Source organism: Coturnix japonica, chromosome 10 (assembly GCF_054131305.1).
Source record: "Coturnix japonica strain WE chromosome 10, WE-NBRP24, whole genome shotgun sequence".
Classification (NCBI taxonomy): Eukaryota; Metazoa; Chordata; class Aves; order Galliformes; family Phasianidae; genus Coturnix; species Coturnix japonica.
Window position 1 is genome coordinate 15,999,132 of NC_140672.1, and position 21,162 is coordinate 16,020,293.

Here is a 21,162-nt window from a genome sequence, read left to right on the forward strand (position 1 = left end):
AGGATAAGTAATTATCTGGGACTCAGTAAGTCTTCCCATGCTTTCATAACAGCAGAGATACACACACACACAAACTCGTGGAACCCCACTGCTTTGCACAATCCTGTGCACACTCACGTGTGTCATGCACTAATTTCCCAGCCAGTCCTCATAGGGTCTCTTACTTAGGACGGGAGTGTAGGGGAGCAGCCAGAAGCTGTTTGCATTCCCTGCTGTCTGCTGGGCAGCTTTGCTGGAGATGCTTGGGTTGCTTTGTTTTTCCTTGGGAGGTGGGAAGGAGCTTTGGGTTGGAGGCACATCCCGTGCCAGAGCATCCCAATGGCACGTGTGGGGCACTGATCTGCAGCAGATGAAGGGGAGGAGGTCCCAGCACAGCTCTGCACCATGCTCTGCCACACTGGGCAGCTTGTTCCTGGCTCAGCAGCGTCATCAGACAAGAAGCAGGGAAGGAAATCAAGGATGGGGGGTACCATCAAACGCAGTTAGTGCATGCCTGTGCAAGACAAACAGACCCAGAGCTTGCAGGTTGTTCCTGCTTTTGTAGCATTTGTGTGCTGTAGCTGAGCAAAAGGTTCTGCTGCTTGAATCTTCTTCTGCAAGAGCCACCTACCGGTAAATGTCTGCGGGGATGTAGTCGGTGTGCACGTCTGAAGCCATTTGAGAACCTAGTCGTTCTTGCTGCAGGACCCCTGTCTTCTGTTAAAAGCTGAACGGTCCCCAGAGCACCTGTTTCCATCAGCTACCACCATCCAAAGCAGCCAGCCTTCTTACAGTCACCTGGCCCAAACATCCCTTTTGCTCTACACTTGATTCCTGCAAGAGATGGGAGCTCGGCACGCACACCATCCTTCCAACACCCCATCCCTGCAGCAAGGGATCACAGCGCTGGCACAGCTGAAACAAAAAGGGTGTGCGAGTTTCCTGTTAGCACTCAGTGTGAACCAATCTACCACTGAGCAACACCGTGAGTCCCCACTCACCTCAGCACAGGTCAACCTGTAACCCCAACCTTCCCCTATCCATGTGCACACGCACACCCATTCACCACCCTGCCTGCTTTGCACACCCCCATGCACACTCTGCATCGTGTGCCCTCCTTTGCATTCACAGACGTGTGCAAACCATCCCTGGGAACACCTACGTGCCTACACCTTCCACAAACACCCCTTTGTGTGCACCTGTGTGCAACCCAACTCCTCAGCACACGCACGCGTTTGTGCCACCCTGTCCATGCACTCACCACGTGCCCTCCAGCAACCAAGGATTGCAGAGATGCTCCAGACTGTGCCAGAGATGGAATCTCAGAGTGCTGGGACATTATTGATCACTAAGGAAAACACTTGGAAGCATATTCAATCTGCAGAAGCTGTAATTACTGGGCACAGTTAGCTTTCCTATGGCTCAGCTGGAGGAGGCGGGTGCTCTCATACATCTGAGACACTCGCACAATGTTGGGATCATTCTGATGGAAACTATGTCTTCAGATATCATGGTTAAAACCATCCAAGATGATCATGCAGAGCCTTAGCTCTTGAGCAGCACTTCCTCCCCACCCTTCACTACTCCAAGCAGCTCCAACAAACTTCTCAGAAGAAATCCAGGCCAGCACAGACCTGGCAGACCAGAACCAAGTGCAGCTTGTGGGACGGCAGTGCCCACTCCTTGCTTCCACCCTGCTCCAGCAGGTTAAGGAGTCTGAGCCTCACTGGCCTTTGACAACTCAAGACTTTCAGCACCTCATGCCAACATTTCTCACTAAGATACACCTAAGGCATTGAATTCTCTTCTCACTACCTCCTCCCAGTCCTCCCCTAGGAACAGAAACAATTCAGATTCTACAGCAAACTACAGCATCTGCACTGCAAGAGCACACTGAACCACCTGCAACAATGAAACGTGGTTTTGGAGAGTGGGTATGAAAACACACCTTTAGACAGCTGTCTCCCTGTAGCCAAAAGGAAACCAAGAAGGAAAAGTCCAGCCTGAAACATGCCCATGCTACTAGCCCAGGTTTTTCACAGTCAATGCAGAATCCATCCTGTTCTTGAGGTAACAAACGACCAGTGAGTCTCCCGTTGCTCCACCCCTTCTCCTTCAAAGCCTGAAAAAGAAAGAATAAACAAGCAGAAGAAACCCAGACGTACCTTTCCACACACAGAGCAGAAAGTGGAACAGCAGTTGTCTCCTTCCTGAGACATGGTGGGGAGCATCCCAGAGGAAGCCCAAGTTCTTTGCTTCTCTCCACAGGGACTTCAAGCACTCTTGGCAAGAGCTGCTTTGGTTCTTTCTTCAATTGCTTCCATCACCAGAATCTCCTTTGGAAAAGGAACCCGAATGAAAGAATCAGCAAATGAAAAAGAATGAGCAATAGCCACTTTACCAGCTTTCTCCTAACATGCAATTTAGACCCCAAATTCGGGCAAGGTCTTAAAATCAGCTGGTTACAAGAACTGTCCCAAAATATATCCAGCTTCTGTACAGCTGCTGTTATTTCTGACAGCGAGTGTAATCACAGAATCATAGAATGGCCCGGGTTGGAAGGGACCTCAAGGATCATGAAGATCAATCACCTCCCTGTCCCTGCTGGCCATCCCCTCTTCTGATGGAGCCCAGGGGACCATTTGCTCTCTGAGCTGCAAGAGCACGCTGATGGCTCACGTTCTGTTTTTCATCCACCAGGACCCCCAGGTCCTTCTCTGCGGGGCTTCTCTTAAGGACTGCTCCTCCCAGTCTGTAGAAATGCCTGGGATTCCTCCAGCCCAAGTGCAAAACCTTGCACTTTGCTGTGTTCAACCTCATTAGATTCACCTAGGCCAACCTCTCGGTTGAGCTCCCTCTGAATGGCATCCCTTCCTTCCACTGCGTCAGCCGCACCACTCAGCAAACAGCAGAAGGTGCACTCCATTGCATCATTGGTGTCTCTGATAACCATGTAAAAAAGCACTGGTCCCAAGACAGACTCCTGGATGACACCACTTGTTATCGGCCTCCACCTGGACATAGAACCATGAATCACCACCCTCTGTCTGTGGCCTTTCAACCAATCCCTTATCCACCAGGTGGTCCACCTGTCAAATCCACATCCCTCCAGTTTAGAGATAAGGATGTGGTGGAGGGCAATGTCAAAGATCTTGCTCAAGTCCAGGTCAATGACATCTGTTACCTTCCTTTTGTCCACAAATGCCGTCACTCCATCATAGAAGGCCACCAGACTGGTTAGGCATGGCCTTCCCCTGCTAAAGCCACGCTGCCTGTCTTGGATCACATGCTCATTTCTTATGTGATCAAGCATGTCTTTGAGGCAGATCTGTTCTTCACCATCTACATCAGTTACACATTTGAATCAAATAATTGGTGTTCCTGTCACCAAGAAAACCTCTTTGTCTTCTACTCCTGCTGCACTTCTGTGCTTTCATCAGAAGCAAAGGAAGAGACCACCTCCTAGATCCAAATTTTAAGAAACCAACACCCAATAGGTGTCATCTGAAGTAAAATAGCAGAGAAATTAAGATGACTCTTCTGCATCCAGCTTGGATCACTCCCTCACTCAGGCACACCACCATCAGATCAAGGAGATGCTGCCTTCAGCTTAGAGACTGTATGGGAAATCACAGCTTGAACCTCTGATTTATCAGCTGAGGCAAGTATTGGGTCAGCTGCGGGAGCACAGGTGAGAGTAATCTAGCTGTGCTCCCAGAAGGGGTGGACCTCGACTCAACCTCCTCTGAGACCTCATTTAAAGGCTGACCACCACTGAGACAGCATGTCTTAGAGATTGCTCCCTAGTTGAGGCTGCCTCAGCTTTCTAGTCAAGGTATCGATATTGGTGAGTTTCCCTTTGCTAATAACCTTAGGCTATTTACCACCATCTTGGTTAATATCTTTTTATTAACCACCCTTACAGAGACCATAAGGGTTTGGGCTTCCAAACTCTCAGCAAGCATTTGGATCAGCCAGCTTCCTGCCGAGGAGCCCCCTGCATCACTGCTGCCTATTCTGGTACCGGACCCGCAGATGCTTCAGAGCTCATTAGCATGGACTTCCTTCCTCCCCTCAGCAGCTGCTCCTGCACTCACCTTCATTCCTACTCAGATACCGGCCGCTTCCAGCACCAGCTGACCTGCAAGACACAGAAAGGAAAGGTGGGAGTCATGCAAACGCACAAGCCCAAGGCTGTGTCACCACCACACATGGCAGCCTCGGGAAGTCAGCTGAAACTACAGCCTTTGTCAGAATGGAAACAGGCACCGTCAATTAAGTGTGACCTCTGAACTCATTGCCACCATCAGAAATAGGCACTGAAATCGCTCACTTCACTGCAGCTGGTTAACTCCAAATTCTTTTGCTTTTGGGAAAATGCGGACACGGAATTGAAGGACACCAGAAAAACGACATCTACTTCATTGTAGGTGGTTAAGCTTGGAAGCAGGACTTGAGCAAGAAATGCTTCTCAGCTCCTTGAAAGGCACTAATCCTGACCTCTGCCACAGGTGGCTGAGTGACACAAAAGTTGAGCTGCCCATTCAGAAGCACATGGAGCAGGCCATGGAGCGGTTACATACCAACACATGAACAGGCACTTTCCCATTGGAAGTGAAATCCCTTCTCCCTGCCATGCCATGCCCACACCGCTCCTCAGGGCTGCACTGACAGCACAGACAGAATTGAAACATCTTTTGTCATCATTGTGGTTTTTCACAGACCCAGACAATGAGATACTGGGTTGCTGTGTGGGTTCCCAGGCGGCACTGCCATTTCCAAGCCATTGCTTCCTAGGGGCACAGAAAGGAAAACGCCTGAACAAAATTTCACCCAGAGATTGCTATTTTACCATTCTTCCATGCAAAACAGGAGGACAGTACAGCGGATTTGTGCAGCTGCATCAACACCCTGGGTGCTAAAGGAATGCAAAGACAGAAATATCAAAACTACAAGGAGGGAAGCTATGTTTAGTAATATCTTTTCTCATTTACAACAGGCAGTTGGCACTACTAAAGGAAAATCCCAGGCCTCAGGTTCTGACAGTGCGACAATCTGGCACGGACTCAGATGTGAGTGATCCAAATGGTTTATTCCAGGTTCTAATACCACTTCTGTGAATTCACACGTTTTCTCTCTTAACTTTCCCACAGCCTTCACATGTCCACAGAACATCCCACAAACTCTCCTTTACGGCGCACGTAGGCACTCATCCCACCAGAGCCATCAGTCATTCCTAGCCATGTGCTTCTCCTCCAGTCACGGACAGTATCACACGGCCATCATGCATCTTAAATGACTTAGTTTTTCTGTTCTTTCTGGAGGTGTCCTTGGTTCCTAGCCTTACCTTCTCATGCCGTTCATCTTCCTCTGCAGCTCCTGCTCTGAAGAGTCTTCTTATGTTCCCACATGACAGGAAGAAAATGAAGACACAACCCCTGCCACCAAGGTCAGCTCTGCAGCACACGTTACCTGAGGAGCACTTGGCTACTCATGCAAACTGCACAGTGCCAGGAAGATTGTTACATGTTGCACTTCTTCTTCTCCTGGCTCAGAAATTAAATTTTCTACCTAGAAAATGGAAAACAAACAAACAAGCAAACAAAAAACAACAACAACAAAAAACACCTCACCTGACATAAAGGAGACATGATTGTTACTATGGAATTCCGGAGGGCAAGGTATTTGCCCTCTCTATGAAGAAGCTGACTGCAAAGGACTAAGAACAGCCACGATCACGTTGAGAACTTGCGGGTAAAATTCGGGACTGAACCAATAATGGGCTTCTGGAGGTGAGGGTCTGCTCCAGGCCGCCTGGTCAAGGGAGCCTGTTGATGGGCCCTGCTTACTGCAGCTACCAGAAGCACCGCGCTCACTGACTCTCAACTTGATGGGGGATTCCAGTCAGGCTGGGAAATCAGCATGGCTGGCTGCAAGCTGTCTGAGAGACTGCTGGACTGCACTGGGAATAACTTTGTGGGCCAAGCATTAAGCACACCAAGCAGAAGGGAAGGTATTGGACAGACCGACCAGAGGTCAAGCGTTGCTGGACCTGCTGCTCACCAACGCTGAGGAGATCATCAAAGGCGTCAAGGTTGGAGGCTGCCTGGGCTCCAGCGATCATGCCCTGGTTGAGTTTGTGATCTCAAGCGATGTGGGCCTGGCAAAGAGCAGGACCAGGATGCTCAACTTTAGAAGAGCAGACTTCAAGCTACTCAATGGAATGCTGGCCAAGATCCCCTGGCGCGCTGCCCTCAAAGATAAGGACGTTGAGGAGAGCTGGCTACTGTTCAAGGATGCCCTCCTGGCAGCACAAGAGGTCTCCATTCCCCTGATTAAGAAAGTGGGCAGGAGAGGTAGAAAACCGGCATGGCTCAGCAAGGACCTGCTAAGAGAACTGAGGGTGAAGAAAGGGGTGTACAAGCTCTGGAAACAAGGCTGTGTCACCCGGGAAGAATACAGGGATGCCGTCCGAACTTGCAGATGTGGGATCAGGAAAGCCAAGGCTCAGGCAGAACTGAACTTGGCGAGGGATGTGAAAAACAACAAGAAAACCTTCTACAGGTACATTGGCCAGAAGAGACAGGCCAAAATGGGCATGCCTACTCTGGTAAATTTAAAAGGAGAAATGGCTTCAACAGATGAAGAGAAAGCTGAGGTGCTGAATGAGTTCTTCACCTCGGTCTTCACTGGTGGCCAGGATTCTAGTCTTTTTCACGTCCCTAAGTCTTGCACCCCCATACCTCCATGTGGGGACCAAGGAGGTAAATCCCTCCCCACTGTAAGGGTAGAGCAAGTCCGAGAGTGCCTCCTTAGACTGAATGAGTATAAGTCTATGGGGCCAGATGGCGTGCATCCCAGGGTCCTGAAGGAGCTGGCTGAGGTGGTTGCTGAGCCGCTCTCCATCATATTTGAGAAGTCGTGGCTGTCAGGTGAGGTCCCGGATGATTGGAGGAAGGGTCACGTCACTCCCATTTACAAGAAGGGGAGCAGGGACGACCCGGGTAACTACAGGCCGGTGAGTCTCACCTCTGTGCCTGGGAAGATTATGGAACAGATCCTCCTGGACAACATGCTTGATCGCATAAAGAACAAGCATGTGATCCGAGACAGCCAGCATGGCTTCACCAGGGGAAGGTCATGCTTAACTAATCTTGTGGCCTTCTATGATGGAGTGACGGCGTTGGTGGATGAAGGGAAGGCGACCGATGTCATTTACCTGGACCTGAGCAAGGCCTTTGACATGGTCCCCCATCACATCCTCATCTCCAAATTGGAGGGAGGTGGATTTGATGGGTGGACAACTAGATGGATAAGCAATTGGTTGAAAGGCCGCAGACAGAGGGTGGTGGTCAATGGCTCTATGTCCAGGTGGAGGCCGGTAACGAGCGGCGTCCCTCAAGGGTCTGTCTTGGGACCGGTGCTCTTTAACATCTTTATTAATGACATCGATGAGGGAATGGAGTGCACCCTCAGCAAGTTTGCTGATGACACCAAGCTGAGTGGTGCAGTCGATACGGTGGAGGGAACAGATGCCATTCAGAGGGACCTTGACAGGCTGGAAAGCTGGGCTCGGGTGAACCTAATGAGGTTCAACACGGCAAAGTGCAAGGTTTTGCACTTGGGCCGGAAGAACCCCAGGCACCTGTACAGGCTGGGAGGAGTTGTCCTTGAGAGCAGCTCGGCTGAAAAAGACCTAGGGGTCCTGATAGATGAGAAACTTAACATGAGCCAGCAGTGCGCTCTGGCAGCCCGGAAAGCAAATGGGATCCTGGGTTCCATCAGGAGAGGGGTGGTCAGCAGGGATAGGGAGGTGATCGTCCCTCTCTACTCTGCTCTTGTGAGGCCCCATCTGGAGTACTGTGTCCAGGTGTGGAGCCCTCAGTACAAAAAAGATATGGAAATTTTGGAAAGGGTCCAGAGGAGGGCCACAAAGATGATCAGGGGGCTGGAGCACCTCCCCTATGAGGACAGGCTGAGGGAGTTGGGTTTGTTCAGCCTGGAGAAGAGAAGGTTGCGAGGTGACCTCATTGCAGCCTTTCAATACCTGAAGGGAACTTAGTCCCAGGAGGGGAGTAAACTCTTCGAAAGGGCTGATAATAGCAGGACTAGGGGAAATGGTTTTAAGTTGAAGGAGGGAAGATTTAGGTTGGATGTTAGGGGAAAGTTCTTTACTAGAAGGGTGGTTAGGTCCTGGAACAGGCTGCCCAGTGAGGTTGTGGATGCCCCGTCCTTGGAGGTGTTCAAGACCAGGTTGGACAGGGCCCTGGGCAACCTGATCTAGTAAATGTGTATGTTTGGTGGCCCTGCTAGGCAGGGGGGTTGGAACTACATGATCCTTGAGGTCCCTTCCAACCCGGGTAATTCTGTGATTCTGTGAAGGGAAGCATTACTGGACATGGTGCACAGCAGGGGTTAAGACTGGAGGTGGTCAGGGCTGTAGTGACCATGCCCTCCTAGAATTCCTCATCTCAAGGAATGCGGGCCTGGCAAAAAGCAAAGTCAGGACCCTGAGCTTCAGGAGAGTCAGCTGCAGGCTGTTCAAAGAATTCTTGGACGAGAGACACTGGAAAACTGTTCTTAGGGGCAAAGGGTTCAAACATCCCTTTGTGTGCACCTGTGTGCAGCCCAACTCCTCAGCACAGCCCTGTGCAAGCACACATTTGTGCCACCGCATCCACGCACTATCTATGTGCTCACACACACTCACACAACCACATCCCTTAGTGCAGCCCTGTGCGCACACACACTCACACATGTGTAACCCCTTCCTTTCACTCCCAAAGTGCACGCACACACCGGTACCACAATGTCCTTGTGCAGCTCCAACACTCTGCACACCCCTGTGCACGTACATATATGTGCATGCTCGTCCTTGCACACATACCCACAGACCTACACACACCTGAGCAACACCACTGGTTTGTACACTCATGGACACAAATGTGTGTACAACACCATCCATGCACAAATACACACACACACGGATCCCCACTGCTTTGCACAATGCTGTGCACACTCACGTGTGTCATGCACTGATTTCCCATCCAGTCCTCGAGGGGTCACTTACTTAGGACAGGAGTGCAGGGGAGCAGCCAGAAGCTGTTTGCATTCCCTGCTGTCTGCTGGGCAGCTTTGCTGGAGATGCTTGAGTTGCTTTGCTTTTCCTTGGGAGGTGGGAAGGAGCTTTGGGTTGGAGGCACATCCCGTGCCAGAGCATCCCGATGGCACAAGGGGGATCAGGGCCCCTCTATTGGTTACCTCGGTGGCTTGCAGCAACTGGAACTTTTTGCCTATTGAGAAAGCTAAAAAGTGTGAGTTCCTCCTGACCCATATCAACAAAAATCTCAACCATAAAAAAGAGACGACTTCGTATTCAAGCAAATGACAACAGTAAGACCATGCATGTTGTTTTGTTGTATTTCCTCTGTAATCATGGGGAGGATATGAAGAAGTGGTATAATTCATCCACTTCTGCACTTCAGGCACAAGTTCCTTAGAATTGGAAGAGACCCTTAAAGGCCATCTAGCCCAGCTCCCCTGCAATAAAAAGGGACATTCACAGCTAGATCAGGTTGCTCACAGCCTGGTCATTAGTCATCCCAGAGGCAAAACACACACTGAATGATCTCTCCTTCAGTCATAAATCCTTGGAGACAACAGCATTGACACTGCATGTTACTGAAGCAGTAAAAGAAATTGCTCCTGTAACTCTCCTTGTGTTAAGTAAAATGATGATAAAAAGCAATGGAATGCTTTGGCAGGACACCAAAACCATCCTCCTTCCTTGATATCTGCTGCAATGGAACCTTCCACTGGAAGAAAGCCTCTGATGACTTGTCACCCCAGAGAGGTCAGCTTTAGAAGCAGGACTGCTGCACAATAGAATGAACTGGAGCTCCTTAGCATCTCTTACATCCAGGAGGGGTGTGATCAGACCCACCTATCACCTTCAGGTGCGCTTTCTGACACCTTGTCTGACTTCACTGTCACTGTGCCAGCATCCTCAGGCTTAACCTGCTTCATTGTCAGTGTGCAGCAATTGCCAACGTTCTTGATGTCATTGTAATTGTTGGTGTAAAGGAGGTTGCCATTCAGGAACCATTCCACGTCCTCGTCATTATGGGACAGCTCGCAGGAGAAGACAGCAGAGCTCTCTTCTTCAATTTCTACATCCTGCAGGTGCTTCGTTACTTCTACATTGCGGGCTGTGGGGAAACAAGGTGAACTGTTACCACTGTTACTATAAATCATACTGGGATGTGGTAGAATGGTTGGACTAGATGATCTTTGTGTAATCATCTATGTGAAGATAATACATGTATAAAGTTAGCAGGAGAGAACGGCAGAAGTCAACCTCAAGAAGAGAAATCTGAGGTGAAATAGGACATGGAAGAGGCCACCCTCCCTGCTCATACCTTCAGCTGTCAGCGTGGCCTCAGTCTCTGCAATTCCTGCCTTGCACTTGTACACACCAGCATCATCGGGCTTCAGCTTCAGAATTCTGAGCTCTACTGAATGCTTATCCCTCTTGATCTTGTACTTCTCAGAGGGCTCGATGGGTGTGCGGCCCTTGAACCATTTCACAACCTTTGGAGAAGGCCTGAAGTCACAGGACAGGATGACAGAATGACGTTCCAAAGCTGTCTTGTCCTCCAACTTCCTGGTGATTTCTATATGGTAATCTGCAAAGCAGGGGTGGAAGAGAAGAAAGGATGAGGACAATTGGAAGAAGAGGAAAGTCTCTTGCGTGTATTCCATTCCAATTAATGTCAAGTTCACAATGGTTCTCTGAACGACTCTAAAGATAAAACAAACGATTGTCTATAGGGAATGCCATTGACTACATTTCTATGAAGTAATACTGTACAGTATCTACCAAATGCAAGGTCCAGCTCTTGTTCTGTGCTTATTAAATTGCTCCCAATTGTTGAGGCTTTTATTCAAATAAGAGTGAGTTGAAAATATAACAAGTACTTTAGGATGTGAATGGATAATCTTACGCTGGGGACAACAGCAGATAAAAAGCCTGCAAGTTTCTTTCAGATGAAATCAATGACAAACCGCACCAAATTTAGGTGCAACCAAACTTAAACTTGTCTAGTTCAGAAATACAATTAATTTCACCTGATTTGACTTCTTTGCTATAGCCAAGGACAAAACCTCAGCTCTGTAAATCTGAATAGTAAGCACATCACAGCTATTCAAACACATCTTTTACTGAGATGCAGCTGTCTCATTTAGTGTCCAATGACTTTGAACTGGAAATGGAGCAGACCAAAGCAGAATCTAAACATGGCTTCTACAAGGACTGATCAAATGCGGCCACCGTCAAATTCAAAGTATCTGATACAGAAGGATCACACTCACTGTCAGACAAAACCTCTTTGGAGAGGTGAACTGACTGCCCTGTTCACCCCCACTTTGGAAATAACTGCACTCATTTCCTACCTGCTCCCAGCAGTGTGGGATGGTGGGATAGCATCACACTTCCCACACTAAGCATCCCACCATGTCACTTGTTCCACCTAAACCTCAGTCCCAAAACAAAAGGGGAACTCGCTTCTGAACCCTCTTCACTTCATTTCAGATGTCTTATATGCTTGATCTCCAACCCACCCCCCACTCAGGAGAAAGACCCCCCGCTTACACCCTACCATCTTGTTGCATTCTGATGTTGTCATCAGCCTTCAGCTTGTTGTCCTCTTTGTACCACTGGGTCTGAACCTCATCGCGTGAAATCTCACAGACAAAAGATGCACTCCCATATTCATTCACTTCCACATCTTCCAGTGCTTTAACAATCTTGATATCTCCAGCTGTGAAACAGTAGAGATATATTTGTCAGGGTATTTCCAGAACTGAGTGCAGCATCTTTTCCTTACACATATTTGCATAGAAAATAAGTAGGATTATGTTTTATTCTAAACCATCATCCATTCCTGAGTCATTTCTCTCTTCAACACAGTCAATGCATTATTGCCCTTGAACTTAAAGACAGACCTACTAGCTACAATGGAGCTCCCTGCAAACAGTTTTCATGGAAACCAGAATCTCATTTATTCTAAAACCTTTCAAGCAAAATTAAGGGTAGAAAAACAATAGAACTGACTGAATCTTTAAGGTCATTTAGTTCCAGTCCCCCTGCTATAGGCAGGGACACCTCCCTCCACACCAACTCTTCTCCTCAGGGTCAAGGCTTCTCTCAAATCATTCTCCTCTAAGCCTGTGCCTGTGCTTGGGATTGCCCTGACCCAGGTGCAGGGCCTTGTACTTGGCCACACTCAAGTTCATGAGGCTGCCAAGGGCCCACCTCTCCAGCCTGTCCAGGTCCCTCTGAGTAGCATCCCTTCCCTCTAGCACATCAACAGCACCGCTCAGCTTGGTGTCATCTGCAAACTTGCTGAGGCTGCATTTGATTCCACTCTCCATGTTGCCTACAAAAATGTTAAATAACACTGGTCCCAACACCACCCTCCACCTGGACACTGAGCTATTGACTGCAGCTCTCTGAGTGTGACCATCCAGACAGTTCCCTATCCTGCAACTGGTCCATCCATCAAAACCATTTTTCTCCAGTTTGGTGACCAGGATGTCATGCAGGACGGGATCAAATGCTCTGCACAAGTCCAAGTAGATGATGTCAGTTGCTCTCCCATTATCCACTGATGCTGTTACTCCATCATGAAAGGCCACCAAGTTTGTCAGACATGGCTTGACCTTGATGAAGCCATATTGGTTACCACCAATTACCTCATCTTTATTTTCCAAACTATGCCAAGGAGAACTAGACAGAACTCTACAGTGTTGTGTCACTACAAACCTGTCTGAACCATTGGCTTCTCTGCATGCTCATCACTAGTCTCTCCTTAGCTTGTGTGCCTACAAACAATGTATGGGGAATGTCAGCCACAAATCTTACCTAGGGGACATCTTTGCTTCAAAATCCTTTGAACATCACACAATCCCTTTTAACTCTCCAGGTCTGCATTTAGTTATGTCAGAATCAGGCCATATTTCTGTGCTGCTATATCCCTTTCCTTCTGAAGGGCCTGGATACAACTTGGATTAACCTCAGGAGAAGAGTTCCTGCATAGAATCATTGATTTACCCAGGTTGGAAAAGACATTGAAGATCATCAAGTCCAACCGCAGCCTAACCAGTACCCTAACTCTAAAAACTACACTAAATCATATCCCTGAGTACCACATCCAAAAGGCTCTTAAACACAACCAGGGATGGTGATTCAACCACCTTTCTGGGGAGCCTATTCCAGTACCTAAAATCTCTAGTATCTAAATCTCTCTAAAAGAGCACAGGTATTAATCTGACCAGAAAGGTTCCTGTTTGTTCATAAAATGAGCCTTTTCCGCTCCATCTTGCATAGGCCACTGGGCACAGGGTAGCTGGGAGACCACAGAAAAAGTGGTTCTGTGAGCAATAGGGAAACTACTGCCTAATCCAACTCCTCCAATCTCTGCGCTCTGCCAGCATGTCTAAATAGGGTGGCAGATACACACAGGAGATAAATATTTCCACTTCCCTCAGCCAACACTGCTCTGAATTTCTATGGGACACACAGTTAGATGAAAAGGCATTTGACAAAGAAGGAAATGAAAGAGTTTAATCTGCTGTGTCATTCTCTCGGTAGCCAGAATAACTAACCCTCGCCAGTGTTAGTTCAAAGAATAGGCAGATTTTATCTCCTGACATGAGCAGTAATTCAAAGAAGCTGGTATATGATCCAGTATCCTGCATATTCACTGCAGGCAGGCAAAGACATTATGAGATAAGGGAGATCTACACATCACTTGTTATGAACACCTCATAAAGATAAAACCACACACAAGAGGAGAGTTTAGGAAGAGGACCACTCTTGGACTACTTTCCAAGAGGCATCAATTAGTAACTCTCTTCGCTCATTTTTCACACTACTCCACAGTGTCCTCCTGAGCCCCCTTACTCCTGTTGCCAACTGCTGATGCAGGGAATCCTGAGGAACCAAGGATTCATAGTTGTTCCATCAGTAGTCCTTGGTCAGCTCTCCCTCCCTGCCCCTTCTGTTTTGATCCCACTAACCAAATTTTAGTTAGTCTGAAAAGAGGATGGAAACCTCCGCAGCAATTAGTTTCTAAATATCTTGCAATGGGCAGCTTGTAGGAGCCCCATCTCAATGCCCACAGCACAGGAGGCAGGACTGCTTAGCCCATGCACTAGTGCATTTACCAGCACAGATGTAAGCCCAGATCTATGCACACCAAATACAGGCTCTCAGTTTGCACAAGGAGGCATCCATGGAGCTGAAGTATTAGGCAGATATTGTGGTGGGGCAGCAGTTATTGAGACGCCAGACAGAAAGGACACAGATAACGTGGCAACTCAGCTTTACCATTATGACTGATGATGGAACATCTAATTTCACTGCTCAAAAGAGAACTTCCATATAACTGGAAAGAATGAAATTCACAGGGGAAACCACACACAGACACACACAAAAGCAATACAAAGGAGATGAAGGATGGTTCACATACTAGTGATTCACTCTGAGACGCAAGCAAATGAAAGAGTATCCCCAACTATCTGCCTCCTGAAATGCTAAGTATATAAACTCATTGCTGTGATAACTCTGCCAGACGTGAGTCATACACTGTAAAACCTTATGGGGTCAATCAGTTTAACTTCATAAATTCATTACACCAACAAAAACAGACCATCGTGTCCAGGCTGGTTCATTTCAGCTCTTCAAAGCTGTTGGTAAAACTGCCTGAGAGCTGAAATGCTTACCAGCAAAAGCTAAAAACTGTAAATCAAATGTAATAGGCTGGCTTTGTCTACTGTATAGAAATGATGCCTGAAAAAAAGAAAATAAAAAAGAACGTAAACCAGAACAAATGGAATGGCTACATAAAACAGCCAGTACTGAAACAGCAACCCAACCTGGTTGCAGAATGAGAGAGAAAATGAGAGTTCACCAAAGTCATGGGACAGGACACATGTTCATGTTCATGCTAACACTGAACCCAAGTGGCCACATGAGGACAGCATCTAGTAGGAAATCAGAAAAAAGCATCATTTCATACGTCCCTTGGGAAGGTGGCATCTACCAGGGCACAGCAGACCCGTGTGTTCAGTAATAAGTCTGATGCTTCAGAGCCCAATGATGAGCTACAAACTGGGGTTTAACCAATGCAACACATGGAGGGAAAATCTGTCTTGAGCATAAAGAAGAAAGAGAAAGGTATCCAAAAGGACTAACCAAGAAATGCCCAAACTGCCCATGAAGCATTTCTTCCCGTGGTGCAAAATACCACAAGAGGATTTATTTGCTCTTTCAGTTAAACATAAAATGAACCTTTAGGGTAGCTGATGTCTTGTCTTAGGCTGCTCAGCATGTGGATGTTCCCTGATCTTCATATTCACACTTGTGAATAATGAGACTTCTCTTATTTCCCTGGGAAGTAATGCCCACTTTTTTACTTTGACAGAGCTCCTTCCCATCCTAGAAGGGAAAATATCAAGTCAGATCTCCATTAGTCCTTCCATCTCTGCACTGAGCAAAGGGAGCCTTCAGATCTATGCTTAATTCACCCACTCCCCTAGAATTAATGGAACTGTGCTTACTGGAACATATGCTGAAGCTTAAGCACAGTGCAGTGTTTTCAACATGAAGGAATGGCTATAGAACATGCATAAATTCTGGCTGACCTATGACAGCTTAAAGCACTGCGGAGGACTGTTAACAAGCCTGTTTGGACATCACCTTGAATAAATGACGTTATCCCCAAGTAAGGGAAGGAACAGCTGAGCACCAGGGAGGTACACAAAGTGCCAGAGCAAATTCTCACACTGTCAGGTGCAAAGAAAACTGAGATTTCACCCCAAAAACCCAGTTCACAACAAGGCTACAAAATCCCAGCTGAGAATTTCTGTGTTAGACTTGAAGCTCAAGACTGTACTGTAGTTCAACCAACAATATTTTGTGCAGCATGACCTAAAAAGTTCACAATAAAACCAAAACAAACTTCAATTTCAACTTGATAAATGAACTCAGGACATAATAACAAAGAGTGCTGATCTGGGCAAATAAAAGAGCATAAAGAAAAGAGAGCAGTGAAAAAGCTATCAAGGAAAAGCTCAGACTCGCATCCCTTGGAAGTGAAATTAAAGGCTCTCATTCATTTCCAGAGAAGTCAGAAAGGAAAATACCATTACATGCCATACCTTGAACCACTTGACGTCCATGTTGGGCCTGGACAGCTCACACTCAAATGTGACCTTGTCCTTCTCAATGATGCTACTGTCTGCCAATGGTTTGCTGATTTTCACAGGCAATTCTGAGAAGGAGAAAGAAGAATGTGGATTTAGTTGGGAACTTAGTTTTGTTCATAACCAGGTCCATGGGTGCTGTTAAATGGATCCTTCCAGATGGAAAAAACATTTCAGGTGGCCTCCTAGATTTTACCCCTTTTTGTGTTGCACGCAAGACTGAAAAAAAAAATTACTTCTGCAAAGTTCTTCTTGTCATAAGGAAACAAATATTTGGGGAATGGCAGAACCAGGTAAAATTTTCCTTCACGTCAAGAAAGTATAAATTTCACTCTCATGCTCTTGGTGTGGTTTCTGCTATGATTATTTGGACTAATTAAGCTTCTCCCTGATGAAAGCCTAGAAGTATATCACAAGAAGGACCAACTTACCCGTGACCTTTTATTTGTCTTACTCAAGCATCTCCTCCTGACCAAAACTGACAATAAAAGATTCAGCCAGACTACAGGTTTGAGCAGCTGAGTTGTTTCTAGGATCTCCTGCAATCTCAAGCTTGGAACACACACTTGTCTTTTGACTAAGTGTATCTTATAGTGCAGTAAAACAACAGGTTTTCACACAGCGATTCCTCATTTACCTTGATCTGAAATCATTCTCAAACCATGTGGGATCAGTCCAGGGAGAAGGGGAGGAGAGGGGAAGGGAAAGGGGAAGTCCACAGTCCTCTAAAATCAGGCTTCTTAGCCTAAAGCTCAACAGCAAATAGCAGTCCACTTCCCCACATTGCTAGACTCCGAGCATTTAAAGAACATCAGCTGACCTCATTATGAGCTCTAACATAGCCAAAGGAATTCATATATTCAAATATTCTCTTGAGTGATGAGAAATATGGAGCATAACTTCAGACTTCTGCTGTTAAACTCTCACTTCTATCATAAACCAGAGTAAGAGTTCAATGCTGTTTTAGATGGAGGACTCATATTTTAAATAACTCATCTCATTAAGGCTTGGATTCCCTACTACAATTAGTTAAATTCCAGTTTGGATCATGCTTCACCTTGGATCACTTAGGGCTTCAGCCACTTATTGGAACTAACTCAATTTGTCTACAGAGAAGCTGTTTTCTATAGCAACAATAAGCTGTGATTGCAACTGGATGTCGGGAGAGCACAAATCCCGCAGTTATCCTGTACCAACATCCTCTCCTTCCATCAGAACAGCAAGTTTTTAAACCAGACTCATGCAAGCTTGCATGACACACCTTGTGTAAAACTGTTGGCAGCCATCAGGACAGCCAGTTGCTTCCTGTATAGACACTGTTCCATCAGTTTTGTTTTTTTGTCTCGCTAGAACAACAGCCAGTGTCTGAAAACTCCCACAACTGAAGCAACCACGCTGATATACCGCAGTCACTGGAGGTGCTCAAGACCCACGGGTATGTGGCACTGGGGACGTGGTTAGTAAGTCCAGTGAGGGTGGGCTGGGTTGGACTCAGCTATCTCAGTGGTCTTTTCCAGCCTTGGGTGCAACTTGTAAGAGGGAATGAAGCAGCAAACTGCCCAGCACTGAGCTGCATTCTTCTGACACATGGTATCAGTGAACTGCTGTATTTCCCTATCTTCTCTGGAGCTATTGATCTAACCTAACTGAAAAAGTAAGCCTGAACCTAGATATAAATCAGGATCATAGTCACCCATGGTTGCTTATATATTCAGAAAGACACTCCAGAGGGTAATTCAGCGCATCTAGAAATTAAAGTAGAAGTTCCTTAGTCAAAAATATTCCACAGCCAGATTTTCACCTCGCTACCACTACATTAAAAAGGAGAATCCAACTTGTGGTGTGGGTCATTGATGTTGTTCCGGGGGGAATTGTGGCTGTTCCATGCCCACAGGGTAGAAGACAGCCAGTCTTCCTCTAAGCCACATAAAAAGCTGCTTAGTGCTCCCAAAGCGAATGCTCACCAGTTGTTTCCAACTTGAAGGTCATCTTCTGGCCAGCAGCCTCGCAGATGTATTCTCCAGCATCTTTCTTCTCCAGCTGCTCCACAACCAGACGCCGTGTTTTGCCCACAGATTCCATTCTGAACTTTCTGGAGGAGGCAAGCAGTCTTCCATCCTTGTACCATTTTACTTCGGTTGGATCCTGTGCTACTTCACAGCTGAGGGAGGCACTTGCTGCCAGGGCAGCACTCACCTCTTTCTGCACCTGCTCCTGGTTTATAAACACAGGTTTTGGCTCTGAGGGAAGAAAAGAAAAAGTATTGACTGAGGGACCGAAATGAGACCAACTTGCAGGTTTGTATGTACAGGTTGGAACAGGTTTAGGTTACCACTTGTGCCCAAACTAATAGCCTTCACTAGAGAATATCAGCTCTTCTGTTGAAACAAAGTGTCAAATCTAGGCAAGAAAGAACCTAGGAACTGAAGGAACCAAGAGGGTCCTTGAACACCAGTCCCATGGTTGCAAGTCACTATGCAAACATATTGAACCCAAAAGAACATCTGTCCTGCAGGCAACCAAAACCTGAGTTCCTTTTACTTAAGACCCACTGTGAAACATCAAAACACATAAACATGTGATAGTCAAACCACTGGCTGCCTTTTCATGACCCAGAACAGTACTCCTGGCTTCCTGAACAGACTCCTCATGGCCTCTACCATTGCCACAACTGTGACTGTCAAAGGCACAAAGGAAATATGCTCACCAACGCAGTCCTTTGTTCTTTGTGTGTGATTTGCAGATATCTATCTTACTTTGAGCTCTGGCAATAGTCAGCTCTACCAGGTCTCTTACTGTGAGTAGCAGACTCACCTATCCAGATGCAGTCTCCAACATAAAGGCATAGTAAAAAGGCAGTGTACTACTAGAAGTTCCTGCTTCTCCTGCCATGAAAGGCTGCACGTAGAACATGCACTCCAGCCTCACTGCACATACTTCTCTTAGTCAAATGTTTCGGTGAACAAGAATTACAGTTTGGGATCTCAGGCACAGGAGAGATTTGAATAATATCTTGAATATTGCTTCCACTGTACATATATTACTAATTATTGCTCTACAGACAGACTGAAACAGGTCTTTGTGTCATACTGAAACCAAATACTTTCTACAAACCCAGGCAATCAAGTCTAGGGAAAAAACCTCAGCACAGACTACAGTGATCCAGGTGCAGTATAATAGAAACTAGATTTTACTTTACTGTTCTCTGCTGTATTTCATACAACACCTGTCTTACCTGTGACATGAATCTTGAAGGTGAGTTTCTGGCCAGCAGCCTCGCAGCTGTACTCCCCTGCATCTTTCTTCTCCACCTGGCTCACCACCAGCCGACGCTGTTTGCCCTCTGACTCTACCTTGAACTTCTTGCTCGAGGTGATCAGTTTCCCCTCCTTTTATCACTTGACCTCTGTGATAAAATGTTTGCTCATTAAGACCGGGATGTGGTAGCATTGTGGTGGAGTGCTTGTTCATTAGGACCGGGATATAATGGTGGAATATGGAGGCCACAAAGGTTGCAGAACACTCTAATTTTATGGGTAGATTGTGTACTCTGCGTAGTTACAGGCAAAGCGCGCCCCGATGGATACAAAGTTCCACGGAAGGACCAACCAAGGAACGACACACCAAGTCGCACGATCACAACCGACCAATTAAAGGACAATACGCTCGGGATGGACAATACAAAAGAAGTTGCAAGGGACGGGACAGCGCGGCAGTTGGAGGAACAATAATCCCCCTGTCGCCCAGCGCTGAATTGCCTTTTAGTTTTACCCGCTACAATTAATAAAAGTTTCTAATTGGAACATTATTGGCTCATTGCTTATAAATTGATGACAACCTCCATCTTCTCCTGGGCCACCTCGCAGCTCAGCGTGGCATTTTTCTGTTGTTGCAGCCTTCACCACCTTCTGTACCTTCTCCTTGTTTGTAAATACAAATTCTGGCTCTGAAAAGAGAGAGATACATTAGTTTGGCCTCTTGAAAGAAGAGCAGGTTTTGGGGAAGGAGTCAGAAAAATGAATCAGTTCTCCCAGTCTGATGCCCCAAGAGAATGATGTGGAGAGAAGTTGTGCAATTTATGGATGCCCCATCCCTGAAAACATTCAAGTCTAGGCTGGATGGGTGTTAGAGCAACCTAGTCTCAAAGAATGTGTTCCTTTCCAGGACAGAGATTGGAACTGGATGATCCTCCAGGTCCCTTCCAACAAAAGGCATTCTGTGATGCTTCTTGTATGACTCTCATGACTCTTTCGTCCCCTAGCTGCCATTTACTTATGTCTTCAAAACATCAACTTATACAAAACATTCCTGTAGTATTCTCTCCCATGCTAAATGAGCCCTTCCAAGACAAAAACATGTTACATAGAGCACACCCCCTAGTGCTTGACACAAAGCCCCTGTTCTGAAACTTCCTGAGACGCAGCTGCATTGCAGAGTTGTTCTAGTGGTACAGGCACGTGGGAATGGAGAAGTGCAATCAGAACTTTCTTGTCTATGGCCTCATTCCCACAGCAAAAGGAAATTCCTGAAGATTTTAAAAGATGGAGCTGCCTCACAACTGTATTTAGAATAATTTGTTCAATTTCCTCATCAGAAATTAACCACCCCAAAGTTCAGCACCAAAAATTTTAAGCATAGCAGGGAAAACTTACAAACTAATGACCGTTTTCTAAAACATTCTAGAATGAAAGGCCAAAATGTGTTCTCTCTCACCTGTGACATGAATCTTGAAGGTGAGTTTCTGGCCAGCAGCCTCGCAGCTGTACTCCCCTGCATCTTTCTTCTCTACCTGGATCACCACCAGCCGACACTGTTTGCCCTCTGACTCCACCTTGAACTTCTTGCTCGAGGTGATCAGTTTCCCCTCCTTGTACCACTTCACCTCCATCTTCTCCTGGGCCACCTCGCAGCTCAGCG

At 46.7% G+C, this 21,162-nt stretch overlaps 1 protein-coding gene across 1 annotated transcript; it reads right to left on the reverse strand.

Moving 5' to 3' along the window:
- Positions 1–16,140: 16,140 nt before the first annotated feature.
- Positions 16,141–18,343, reverse strand: LOC146759448 (myosin-binding protein C, cardiac-type-like). Its single transcript, XM_085510398.1, has 2 exons — positions 18,210–18,343; positions 16,141–16,313 (listed from the first exon to the last, which is right to left on the reverse strand). Exons 1-2 carry the CDS (start codon positions 18,325–18,327, stop codon positions 16,141–16,143), a joined length of 291 nt encoding a protein of 96 aa, XP_085366524.1. The 5' UTR covers positions 18,328–18,343.
- Between the last annotated feature and the right edge of the window lie 2,819 nt (positions 18,344–21,162).

Bases quoted from the DNA above. Each gene is read 5' to 3' on its own strand.
- LOC146759448 (XM_085510398.1), bottom strand. From the start codon at position 18,327: ATGGAATCTGTGGGCAAAACACGGCGTCTGGTTGTGGAGCAGCTGGAG. The intron at 16,314-18,209 runs GTGAGCATTCGC...TCTCCTTCTCAG, and splicing joins CTTCAAGTTGGAAACAACTG to AATTGCCTGTGAAAATCAGC.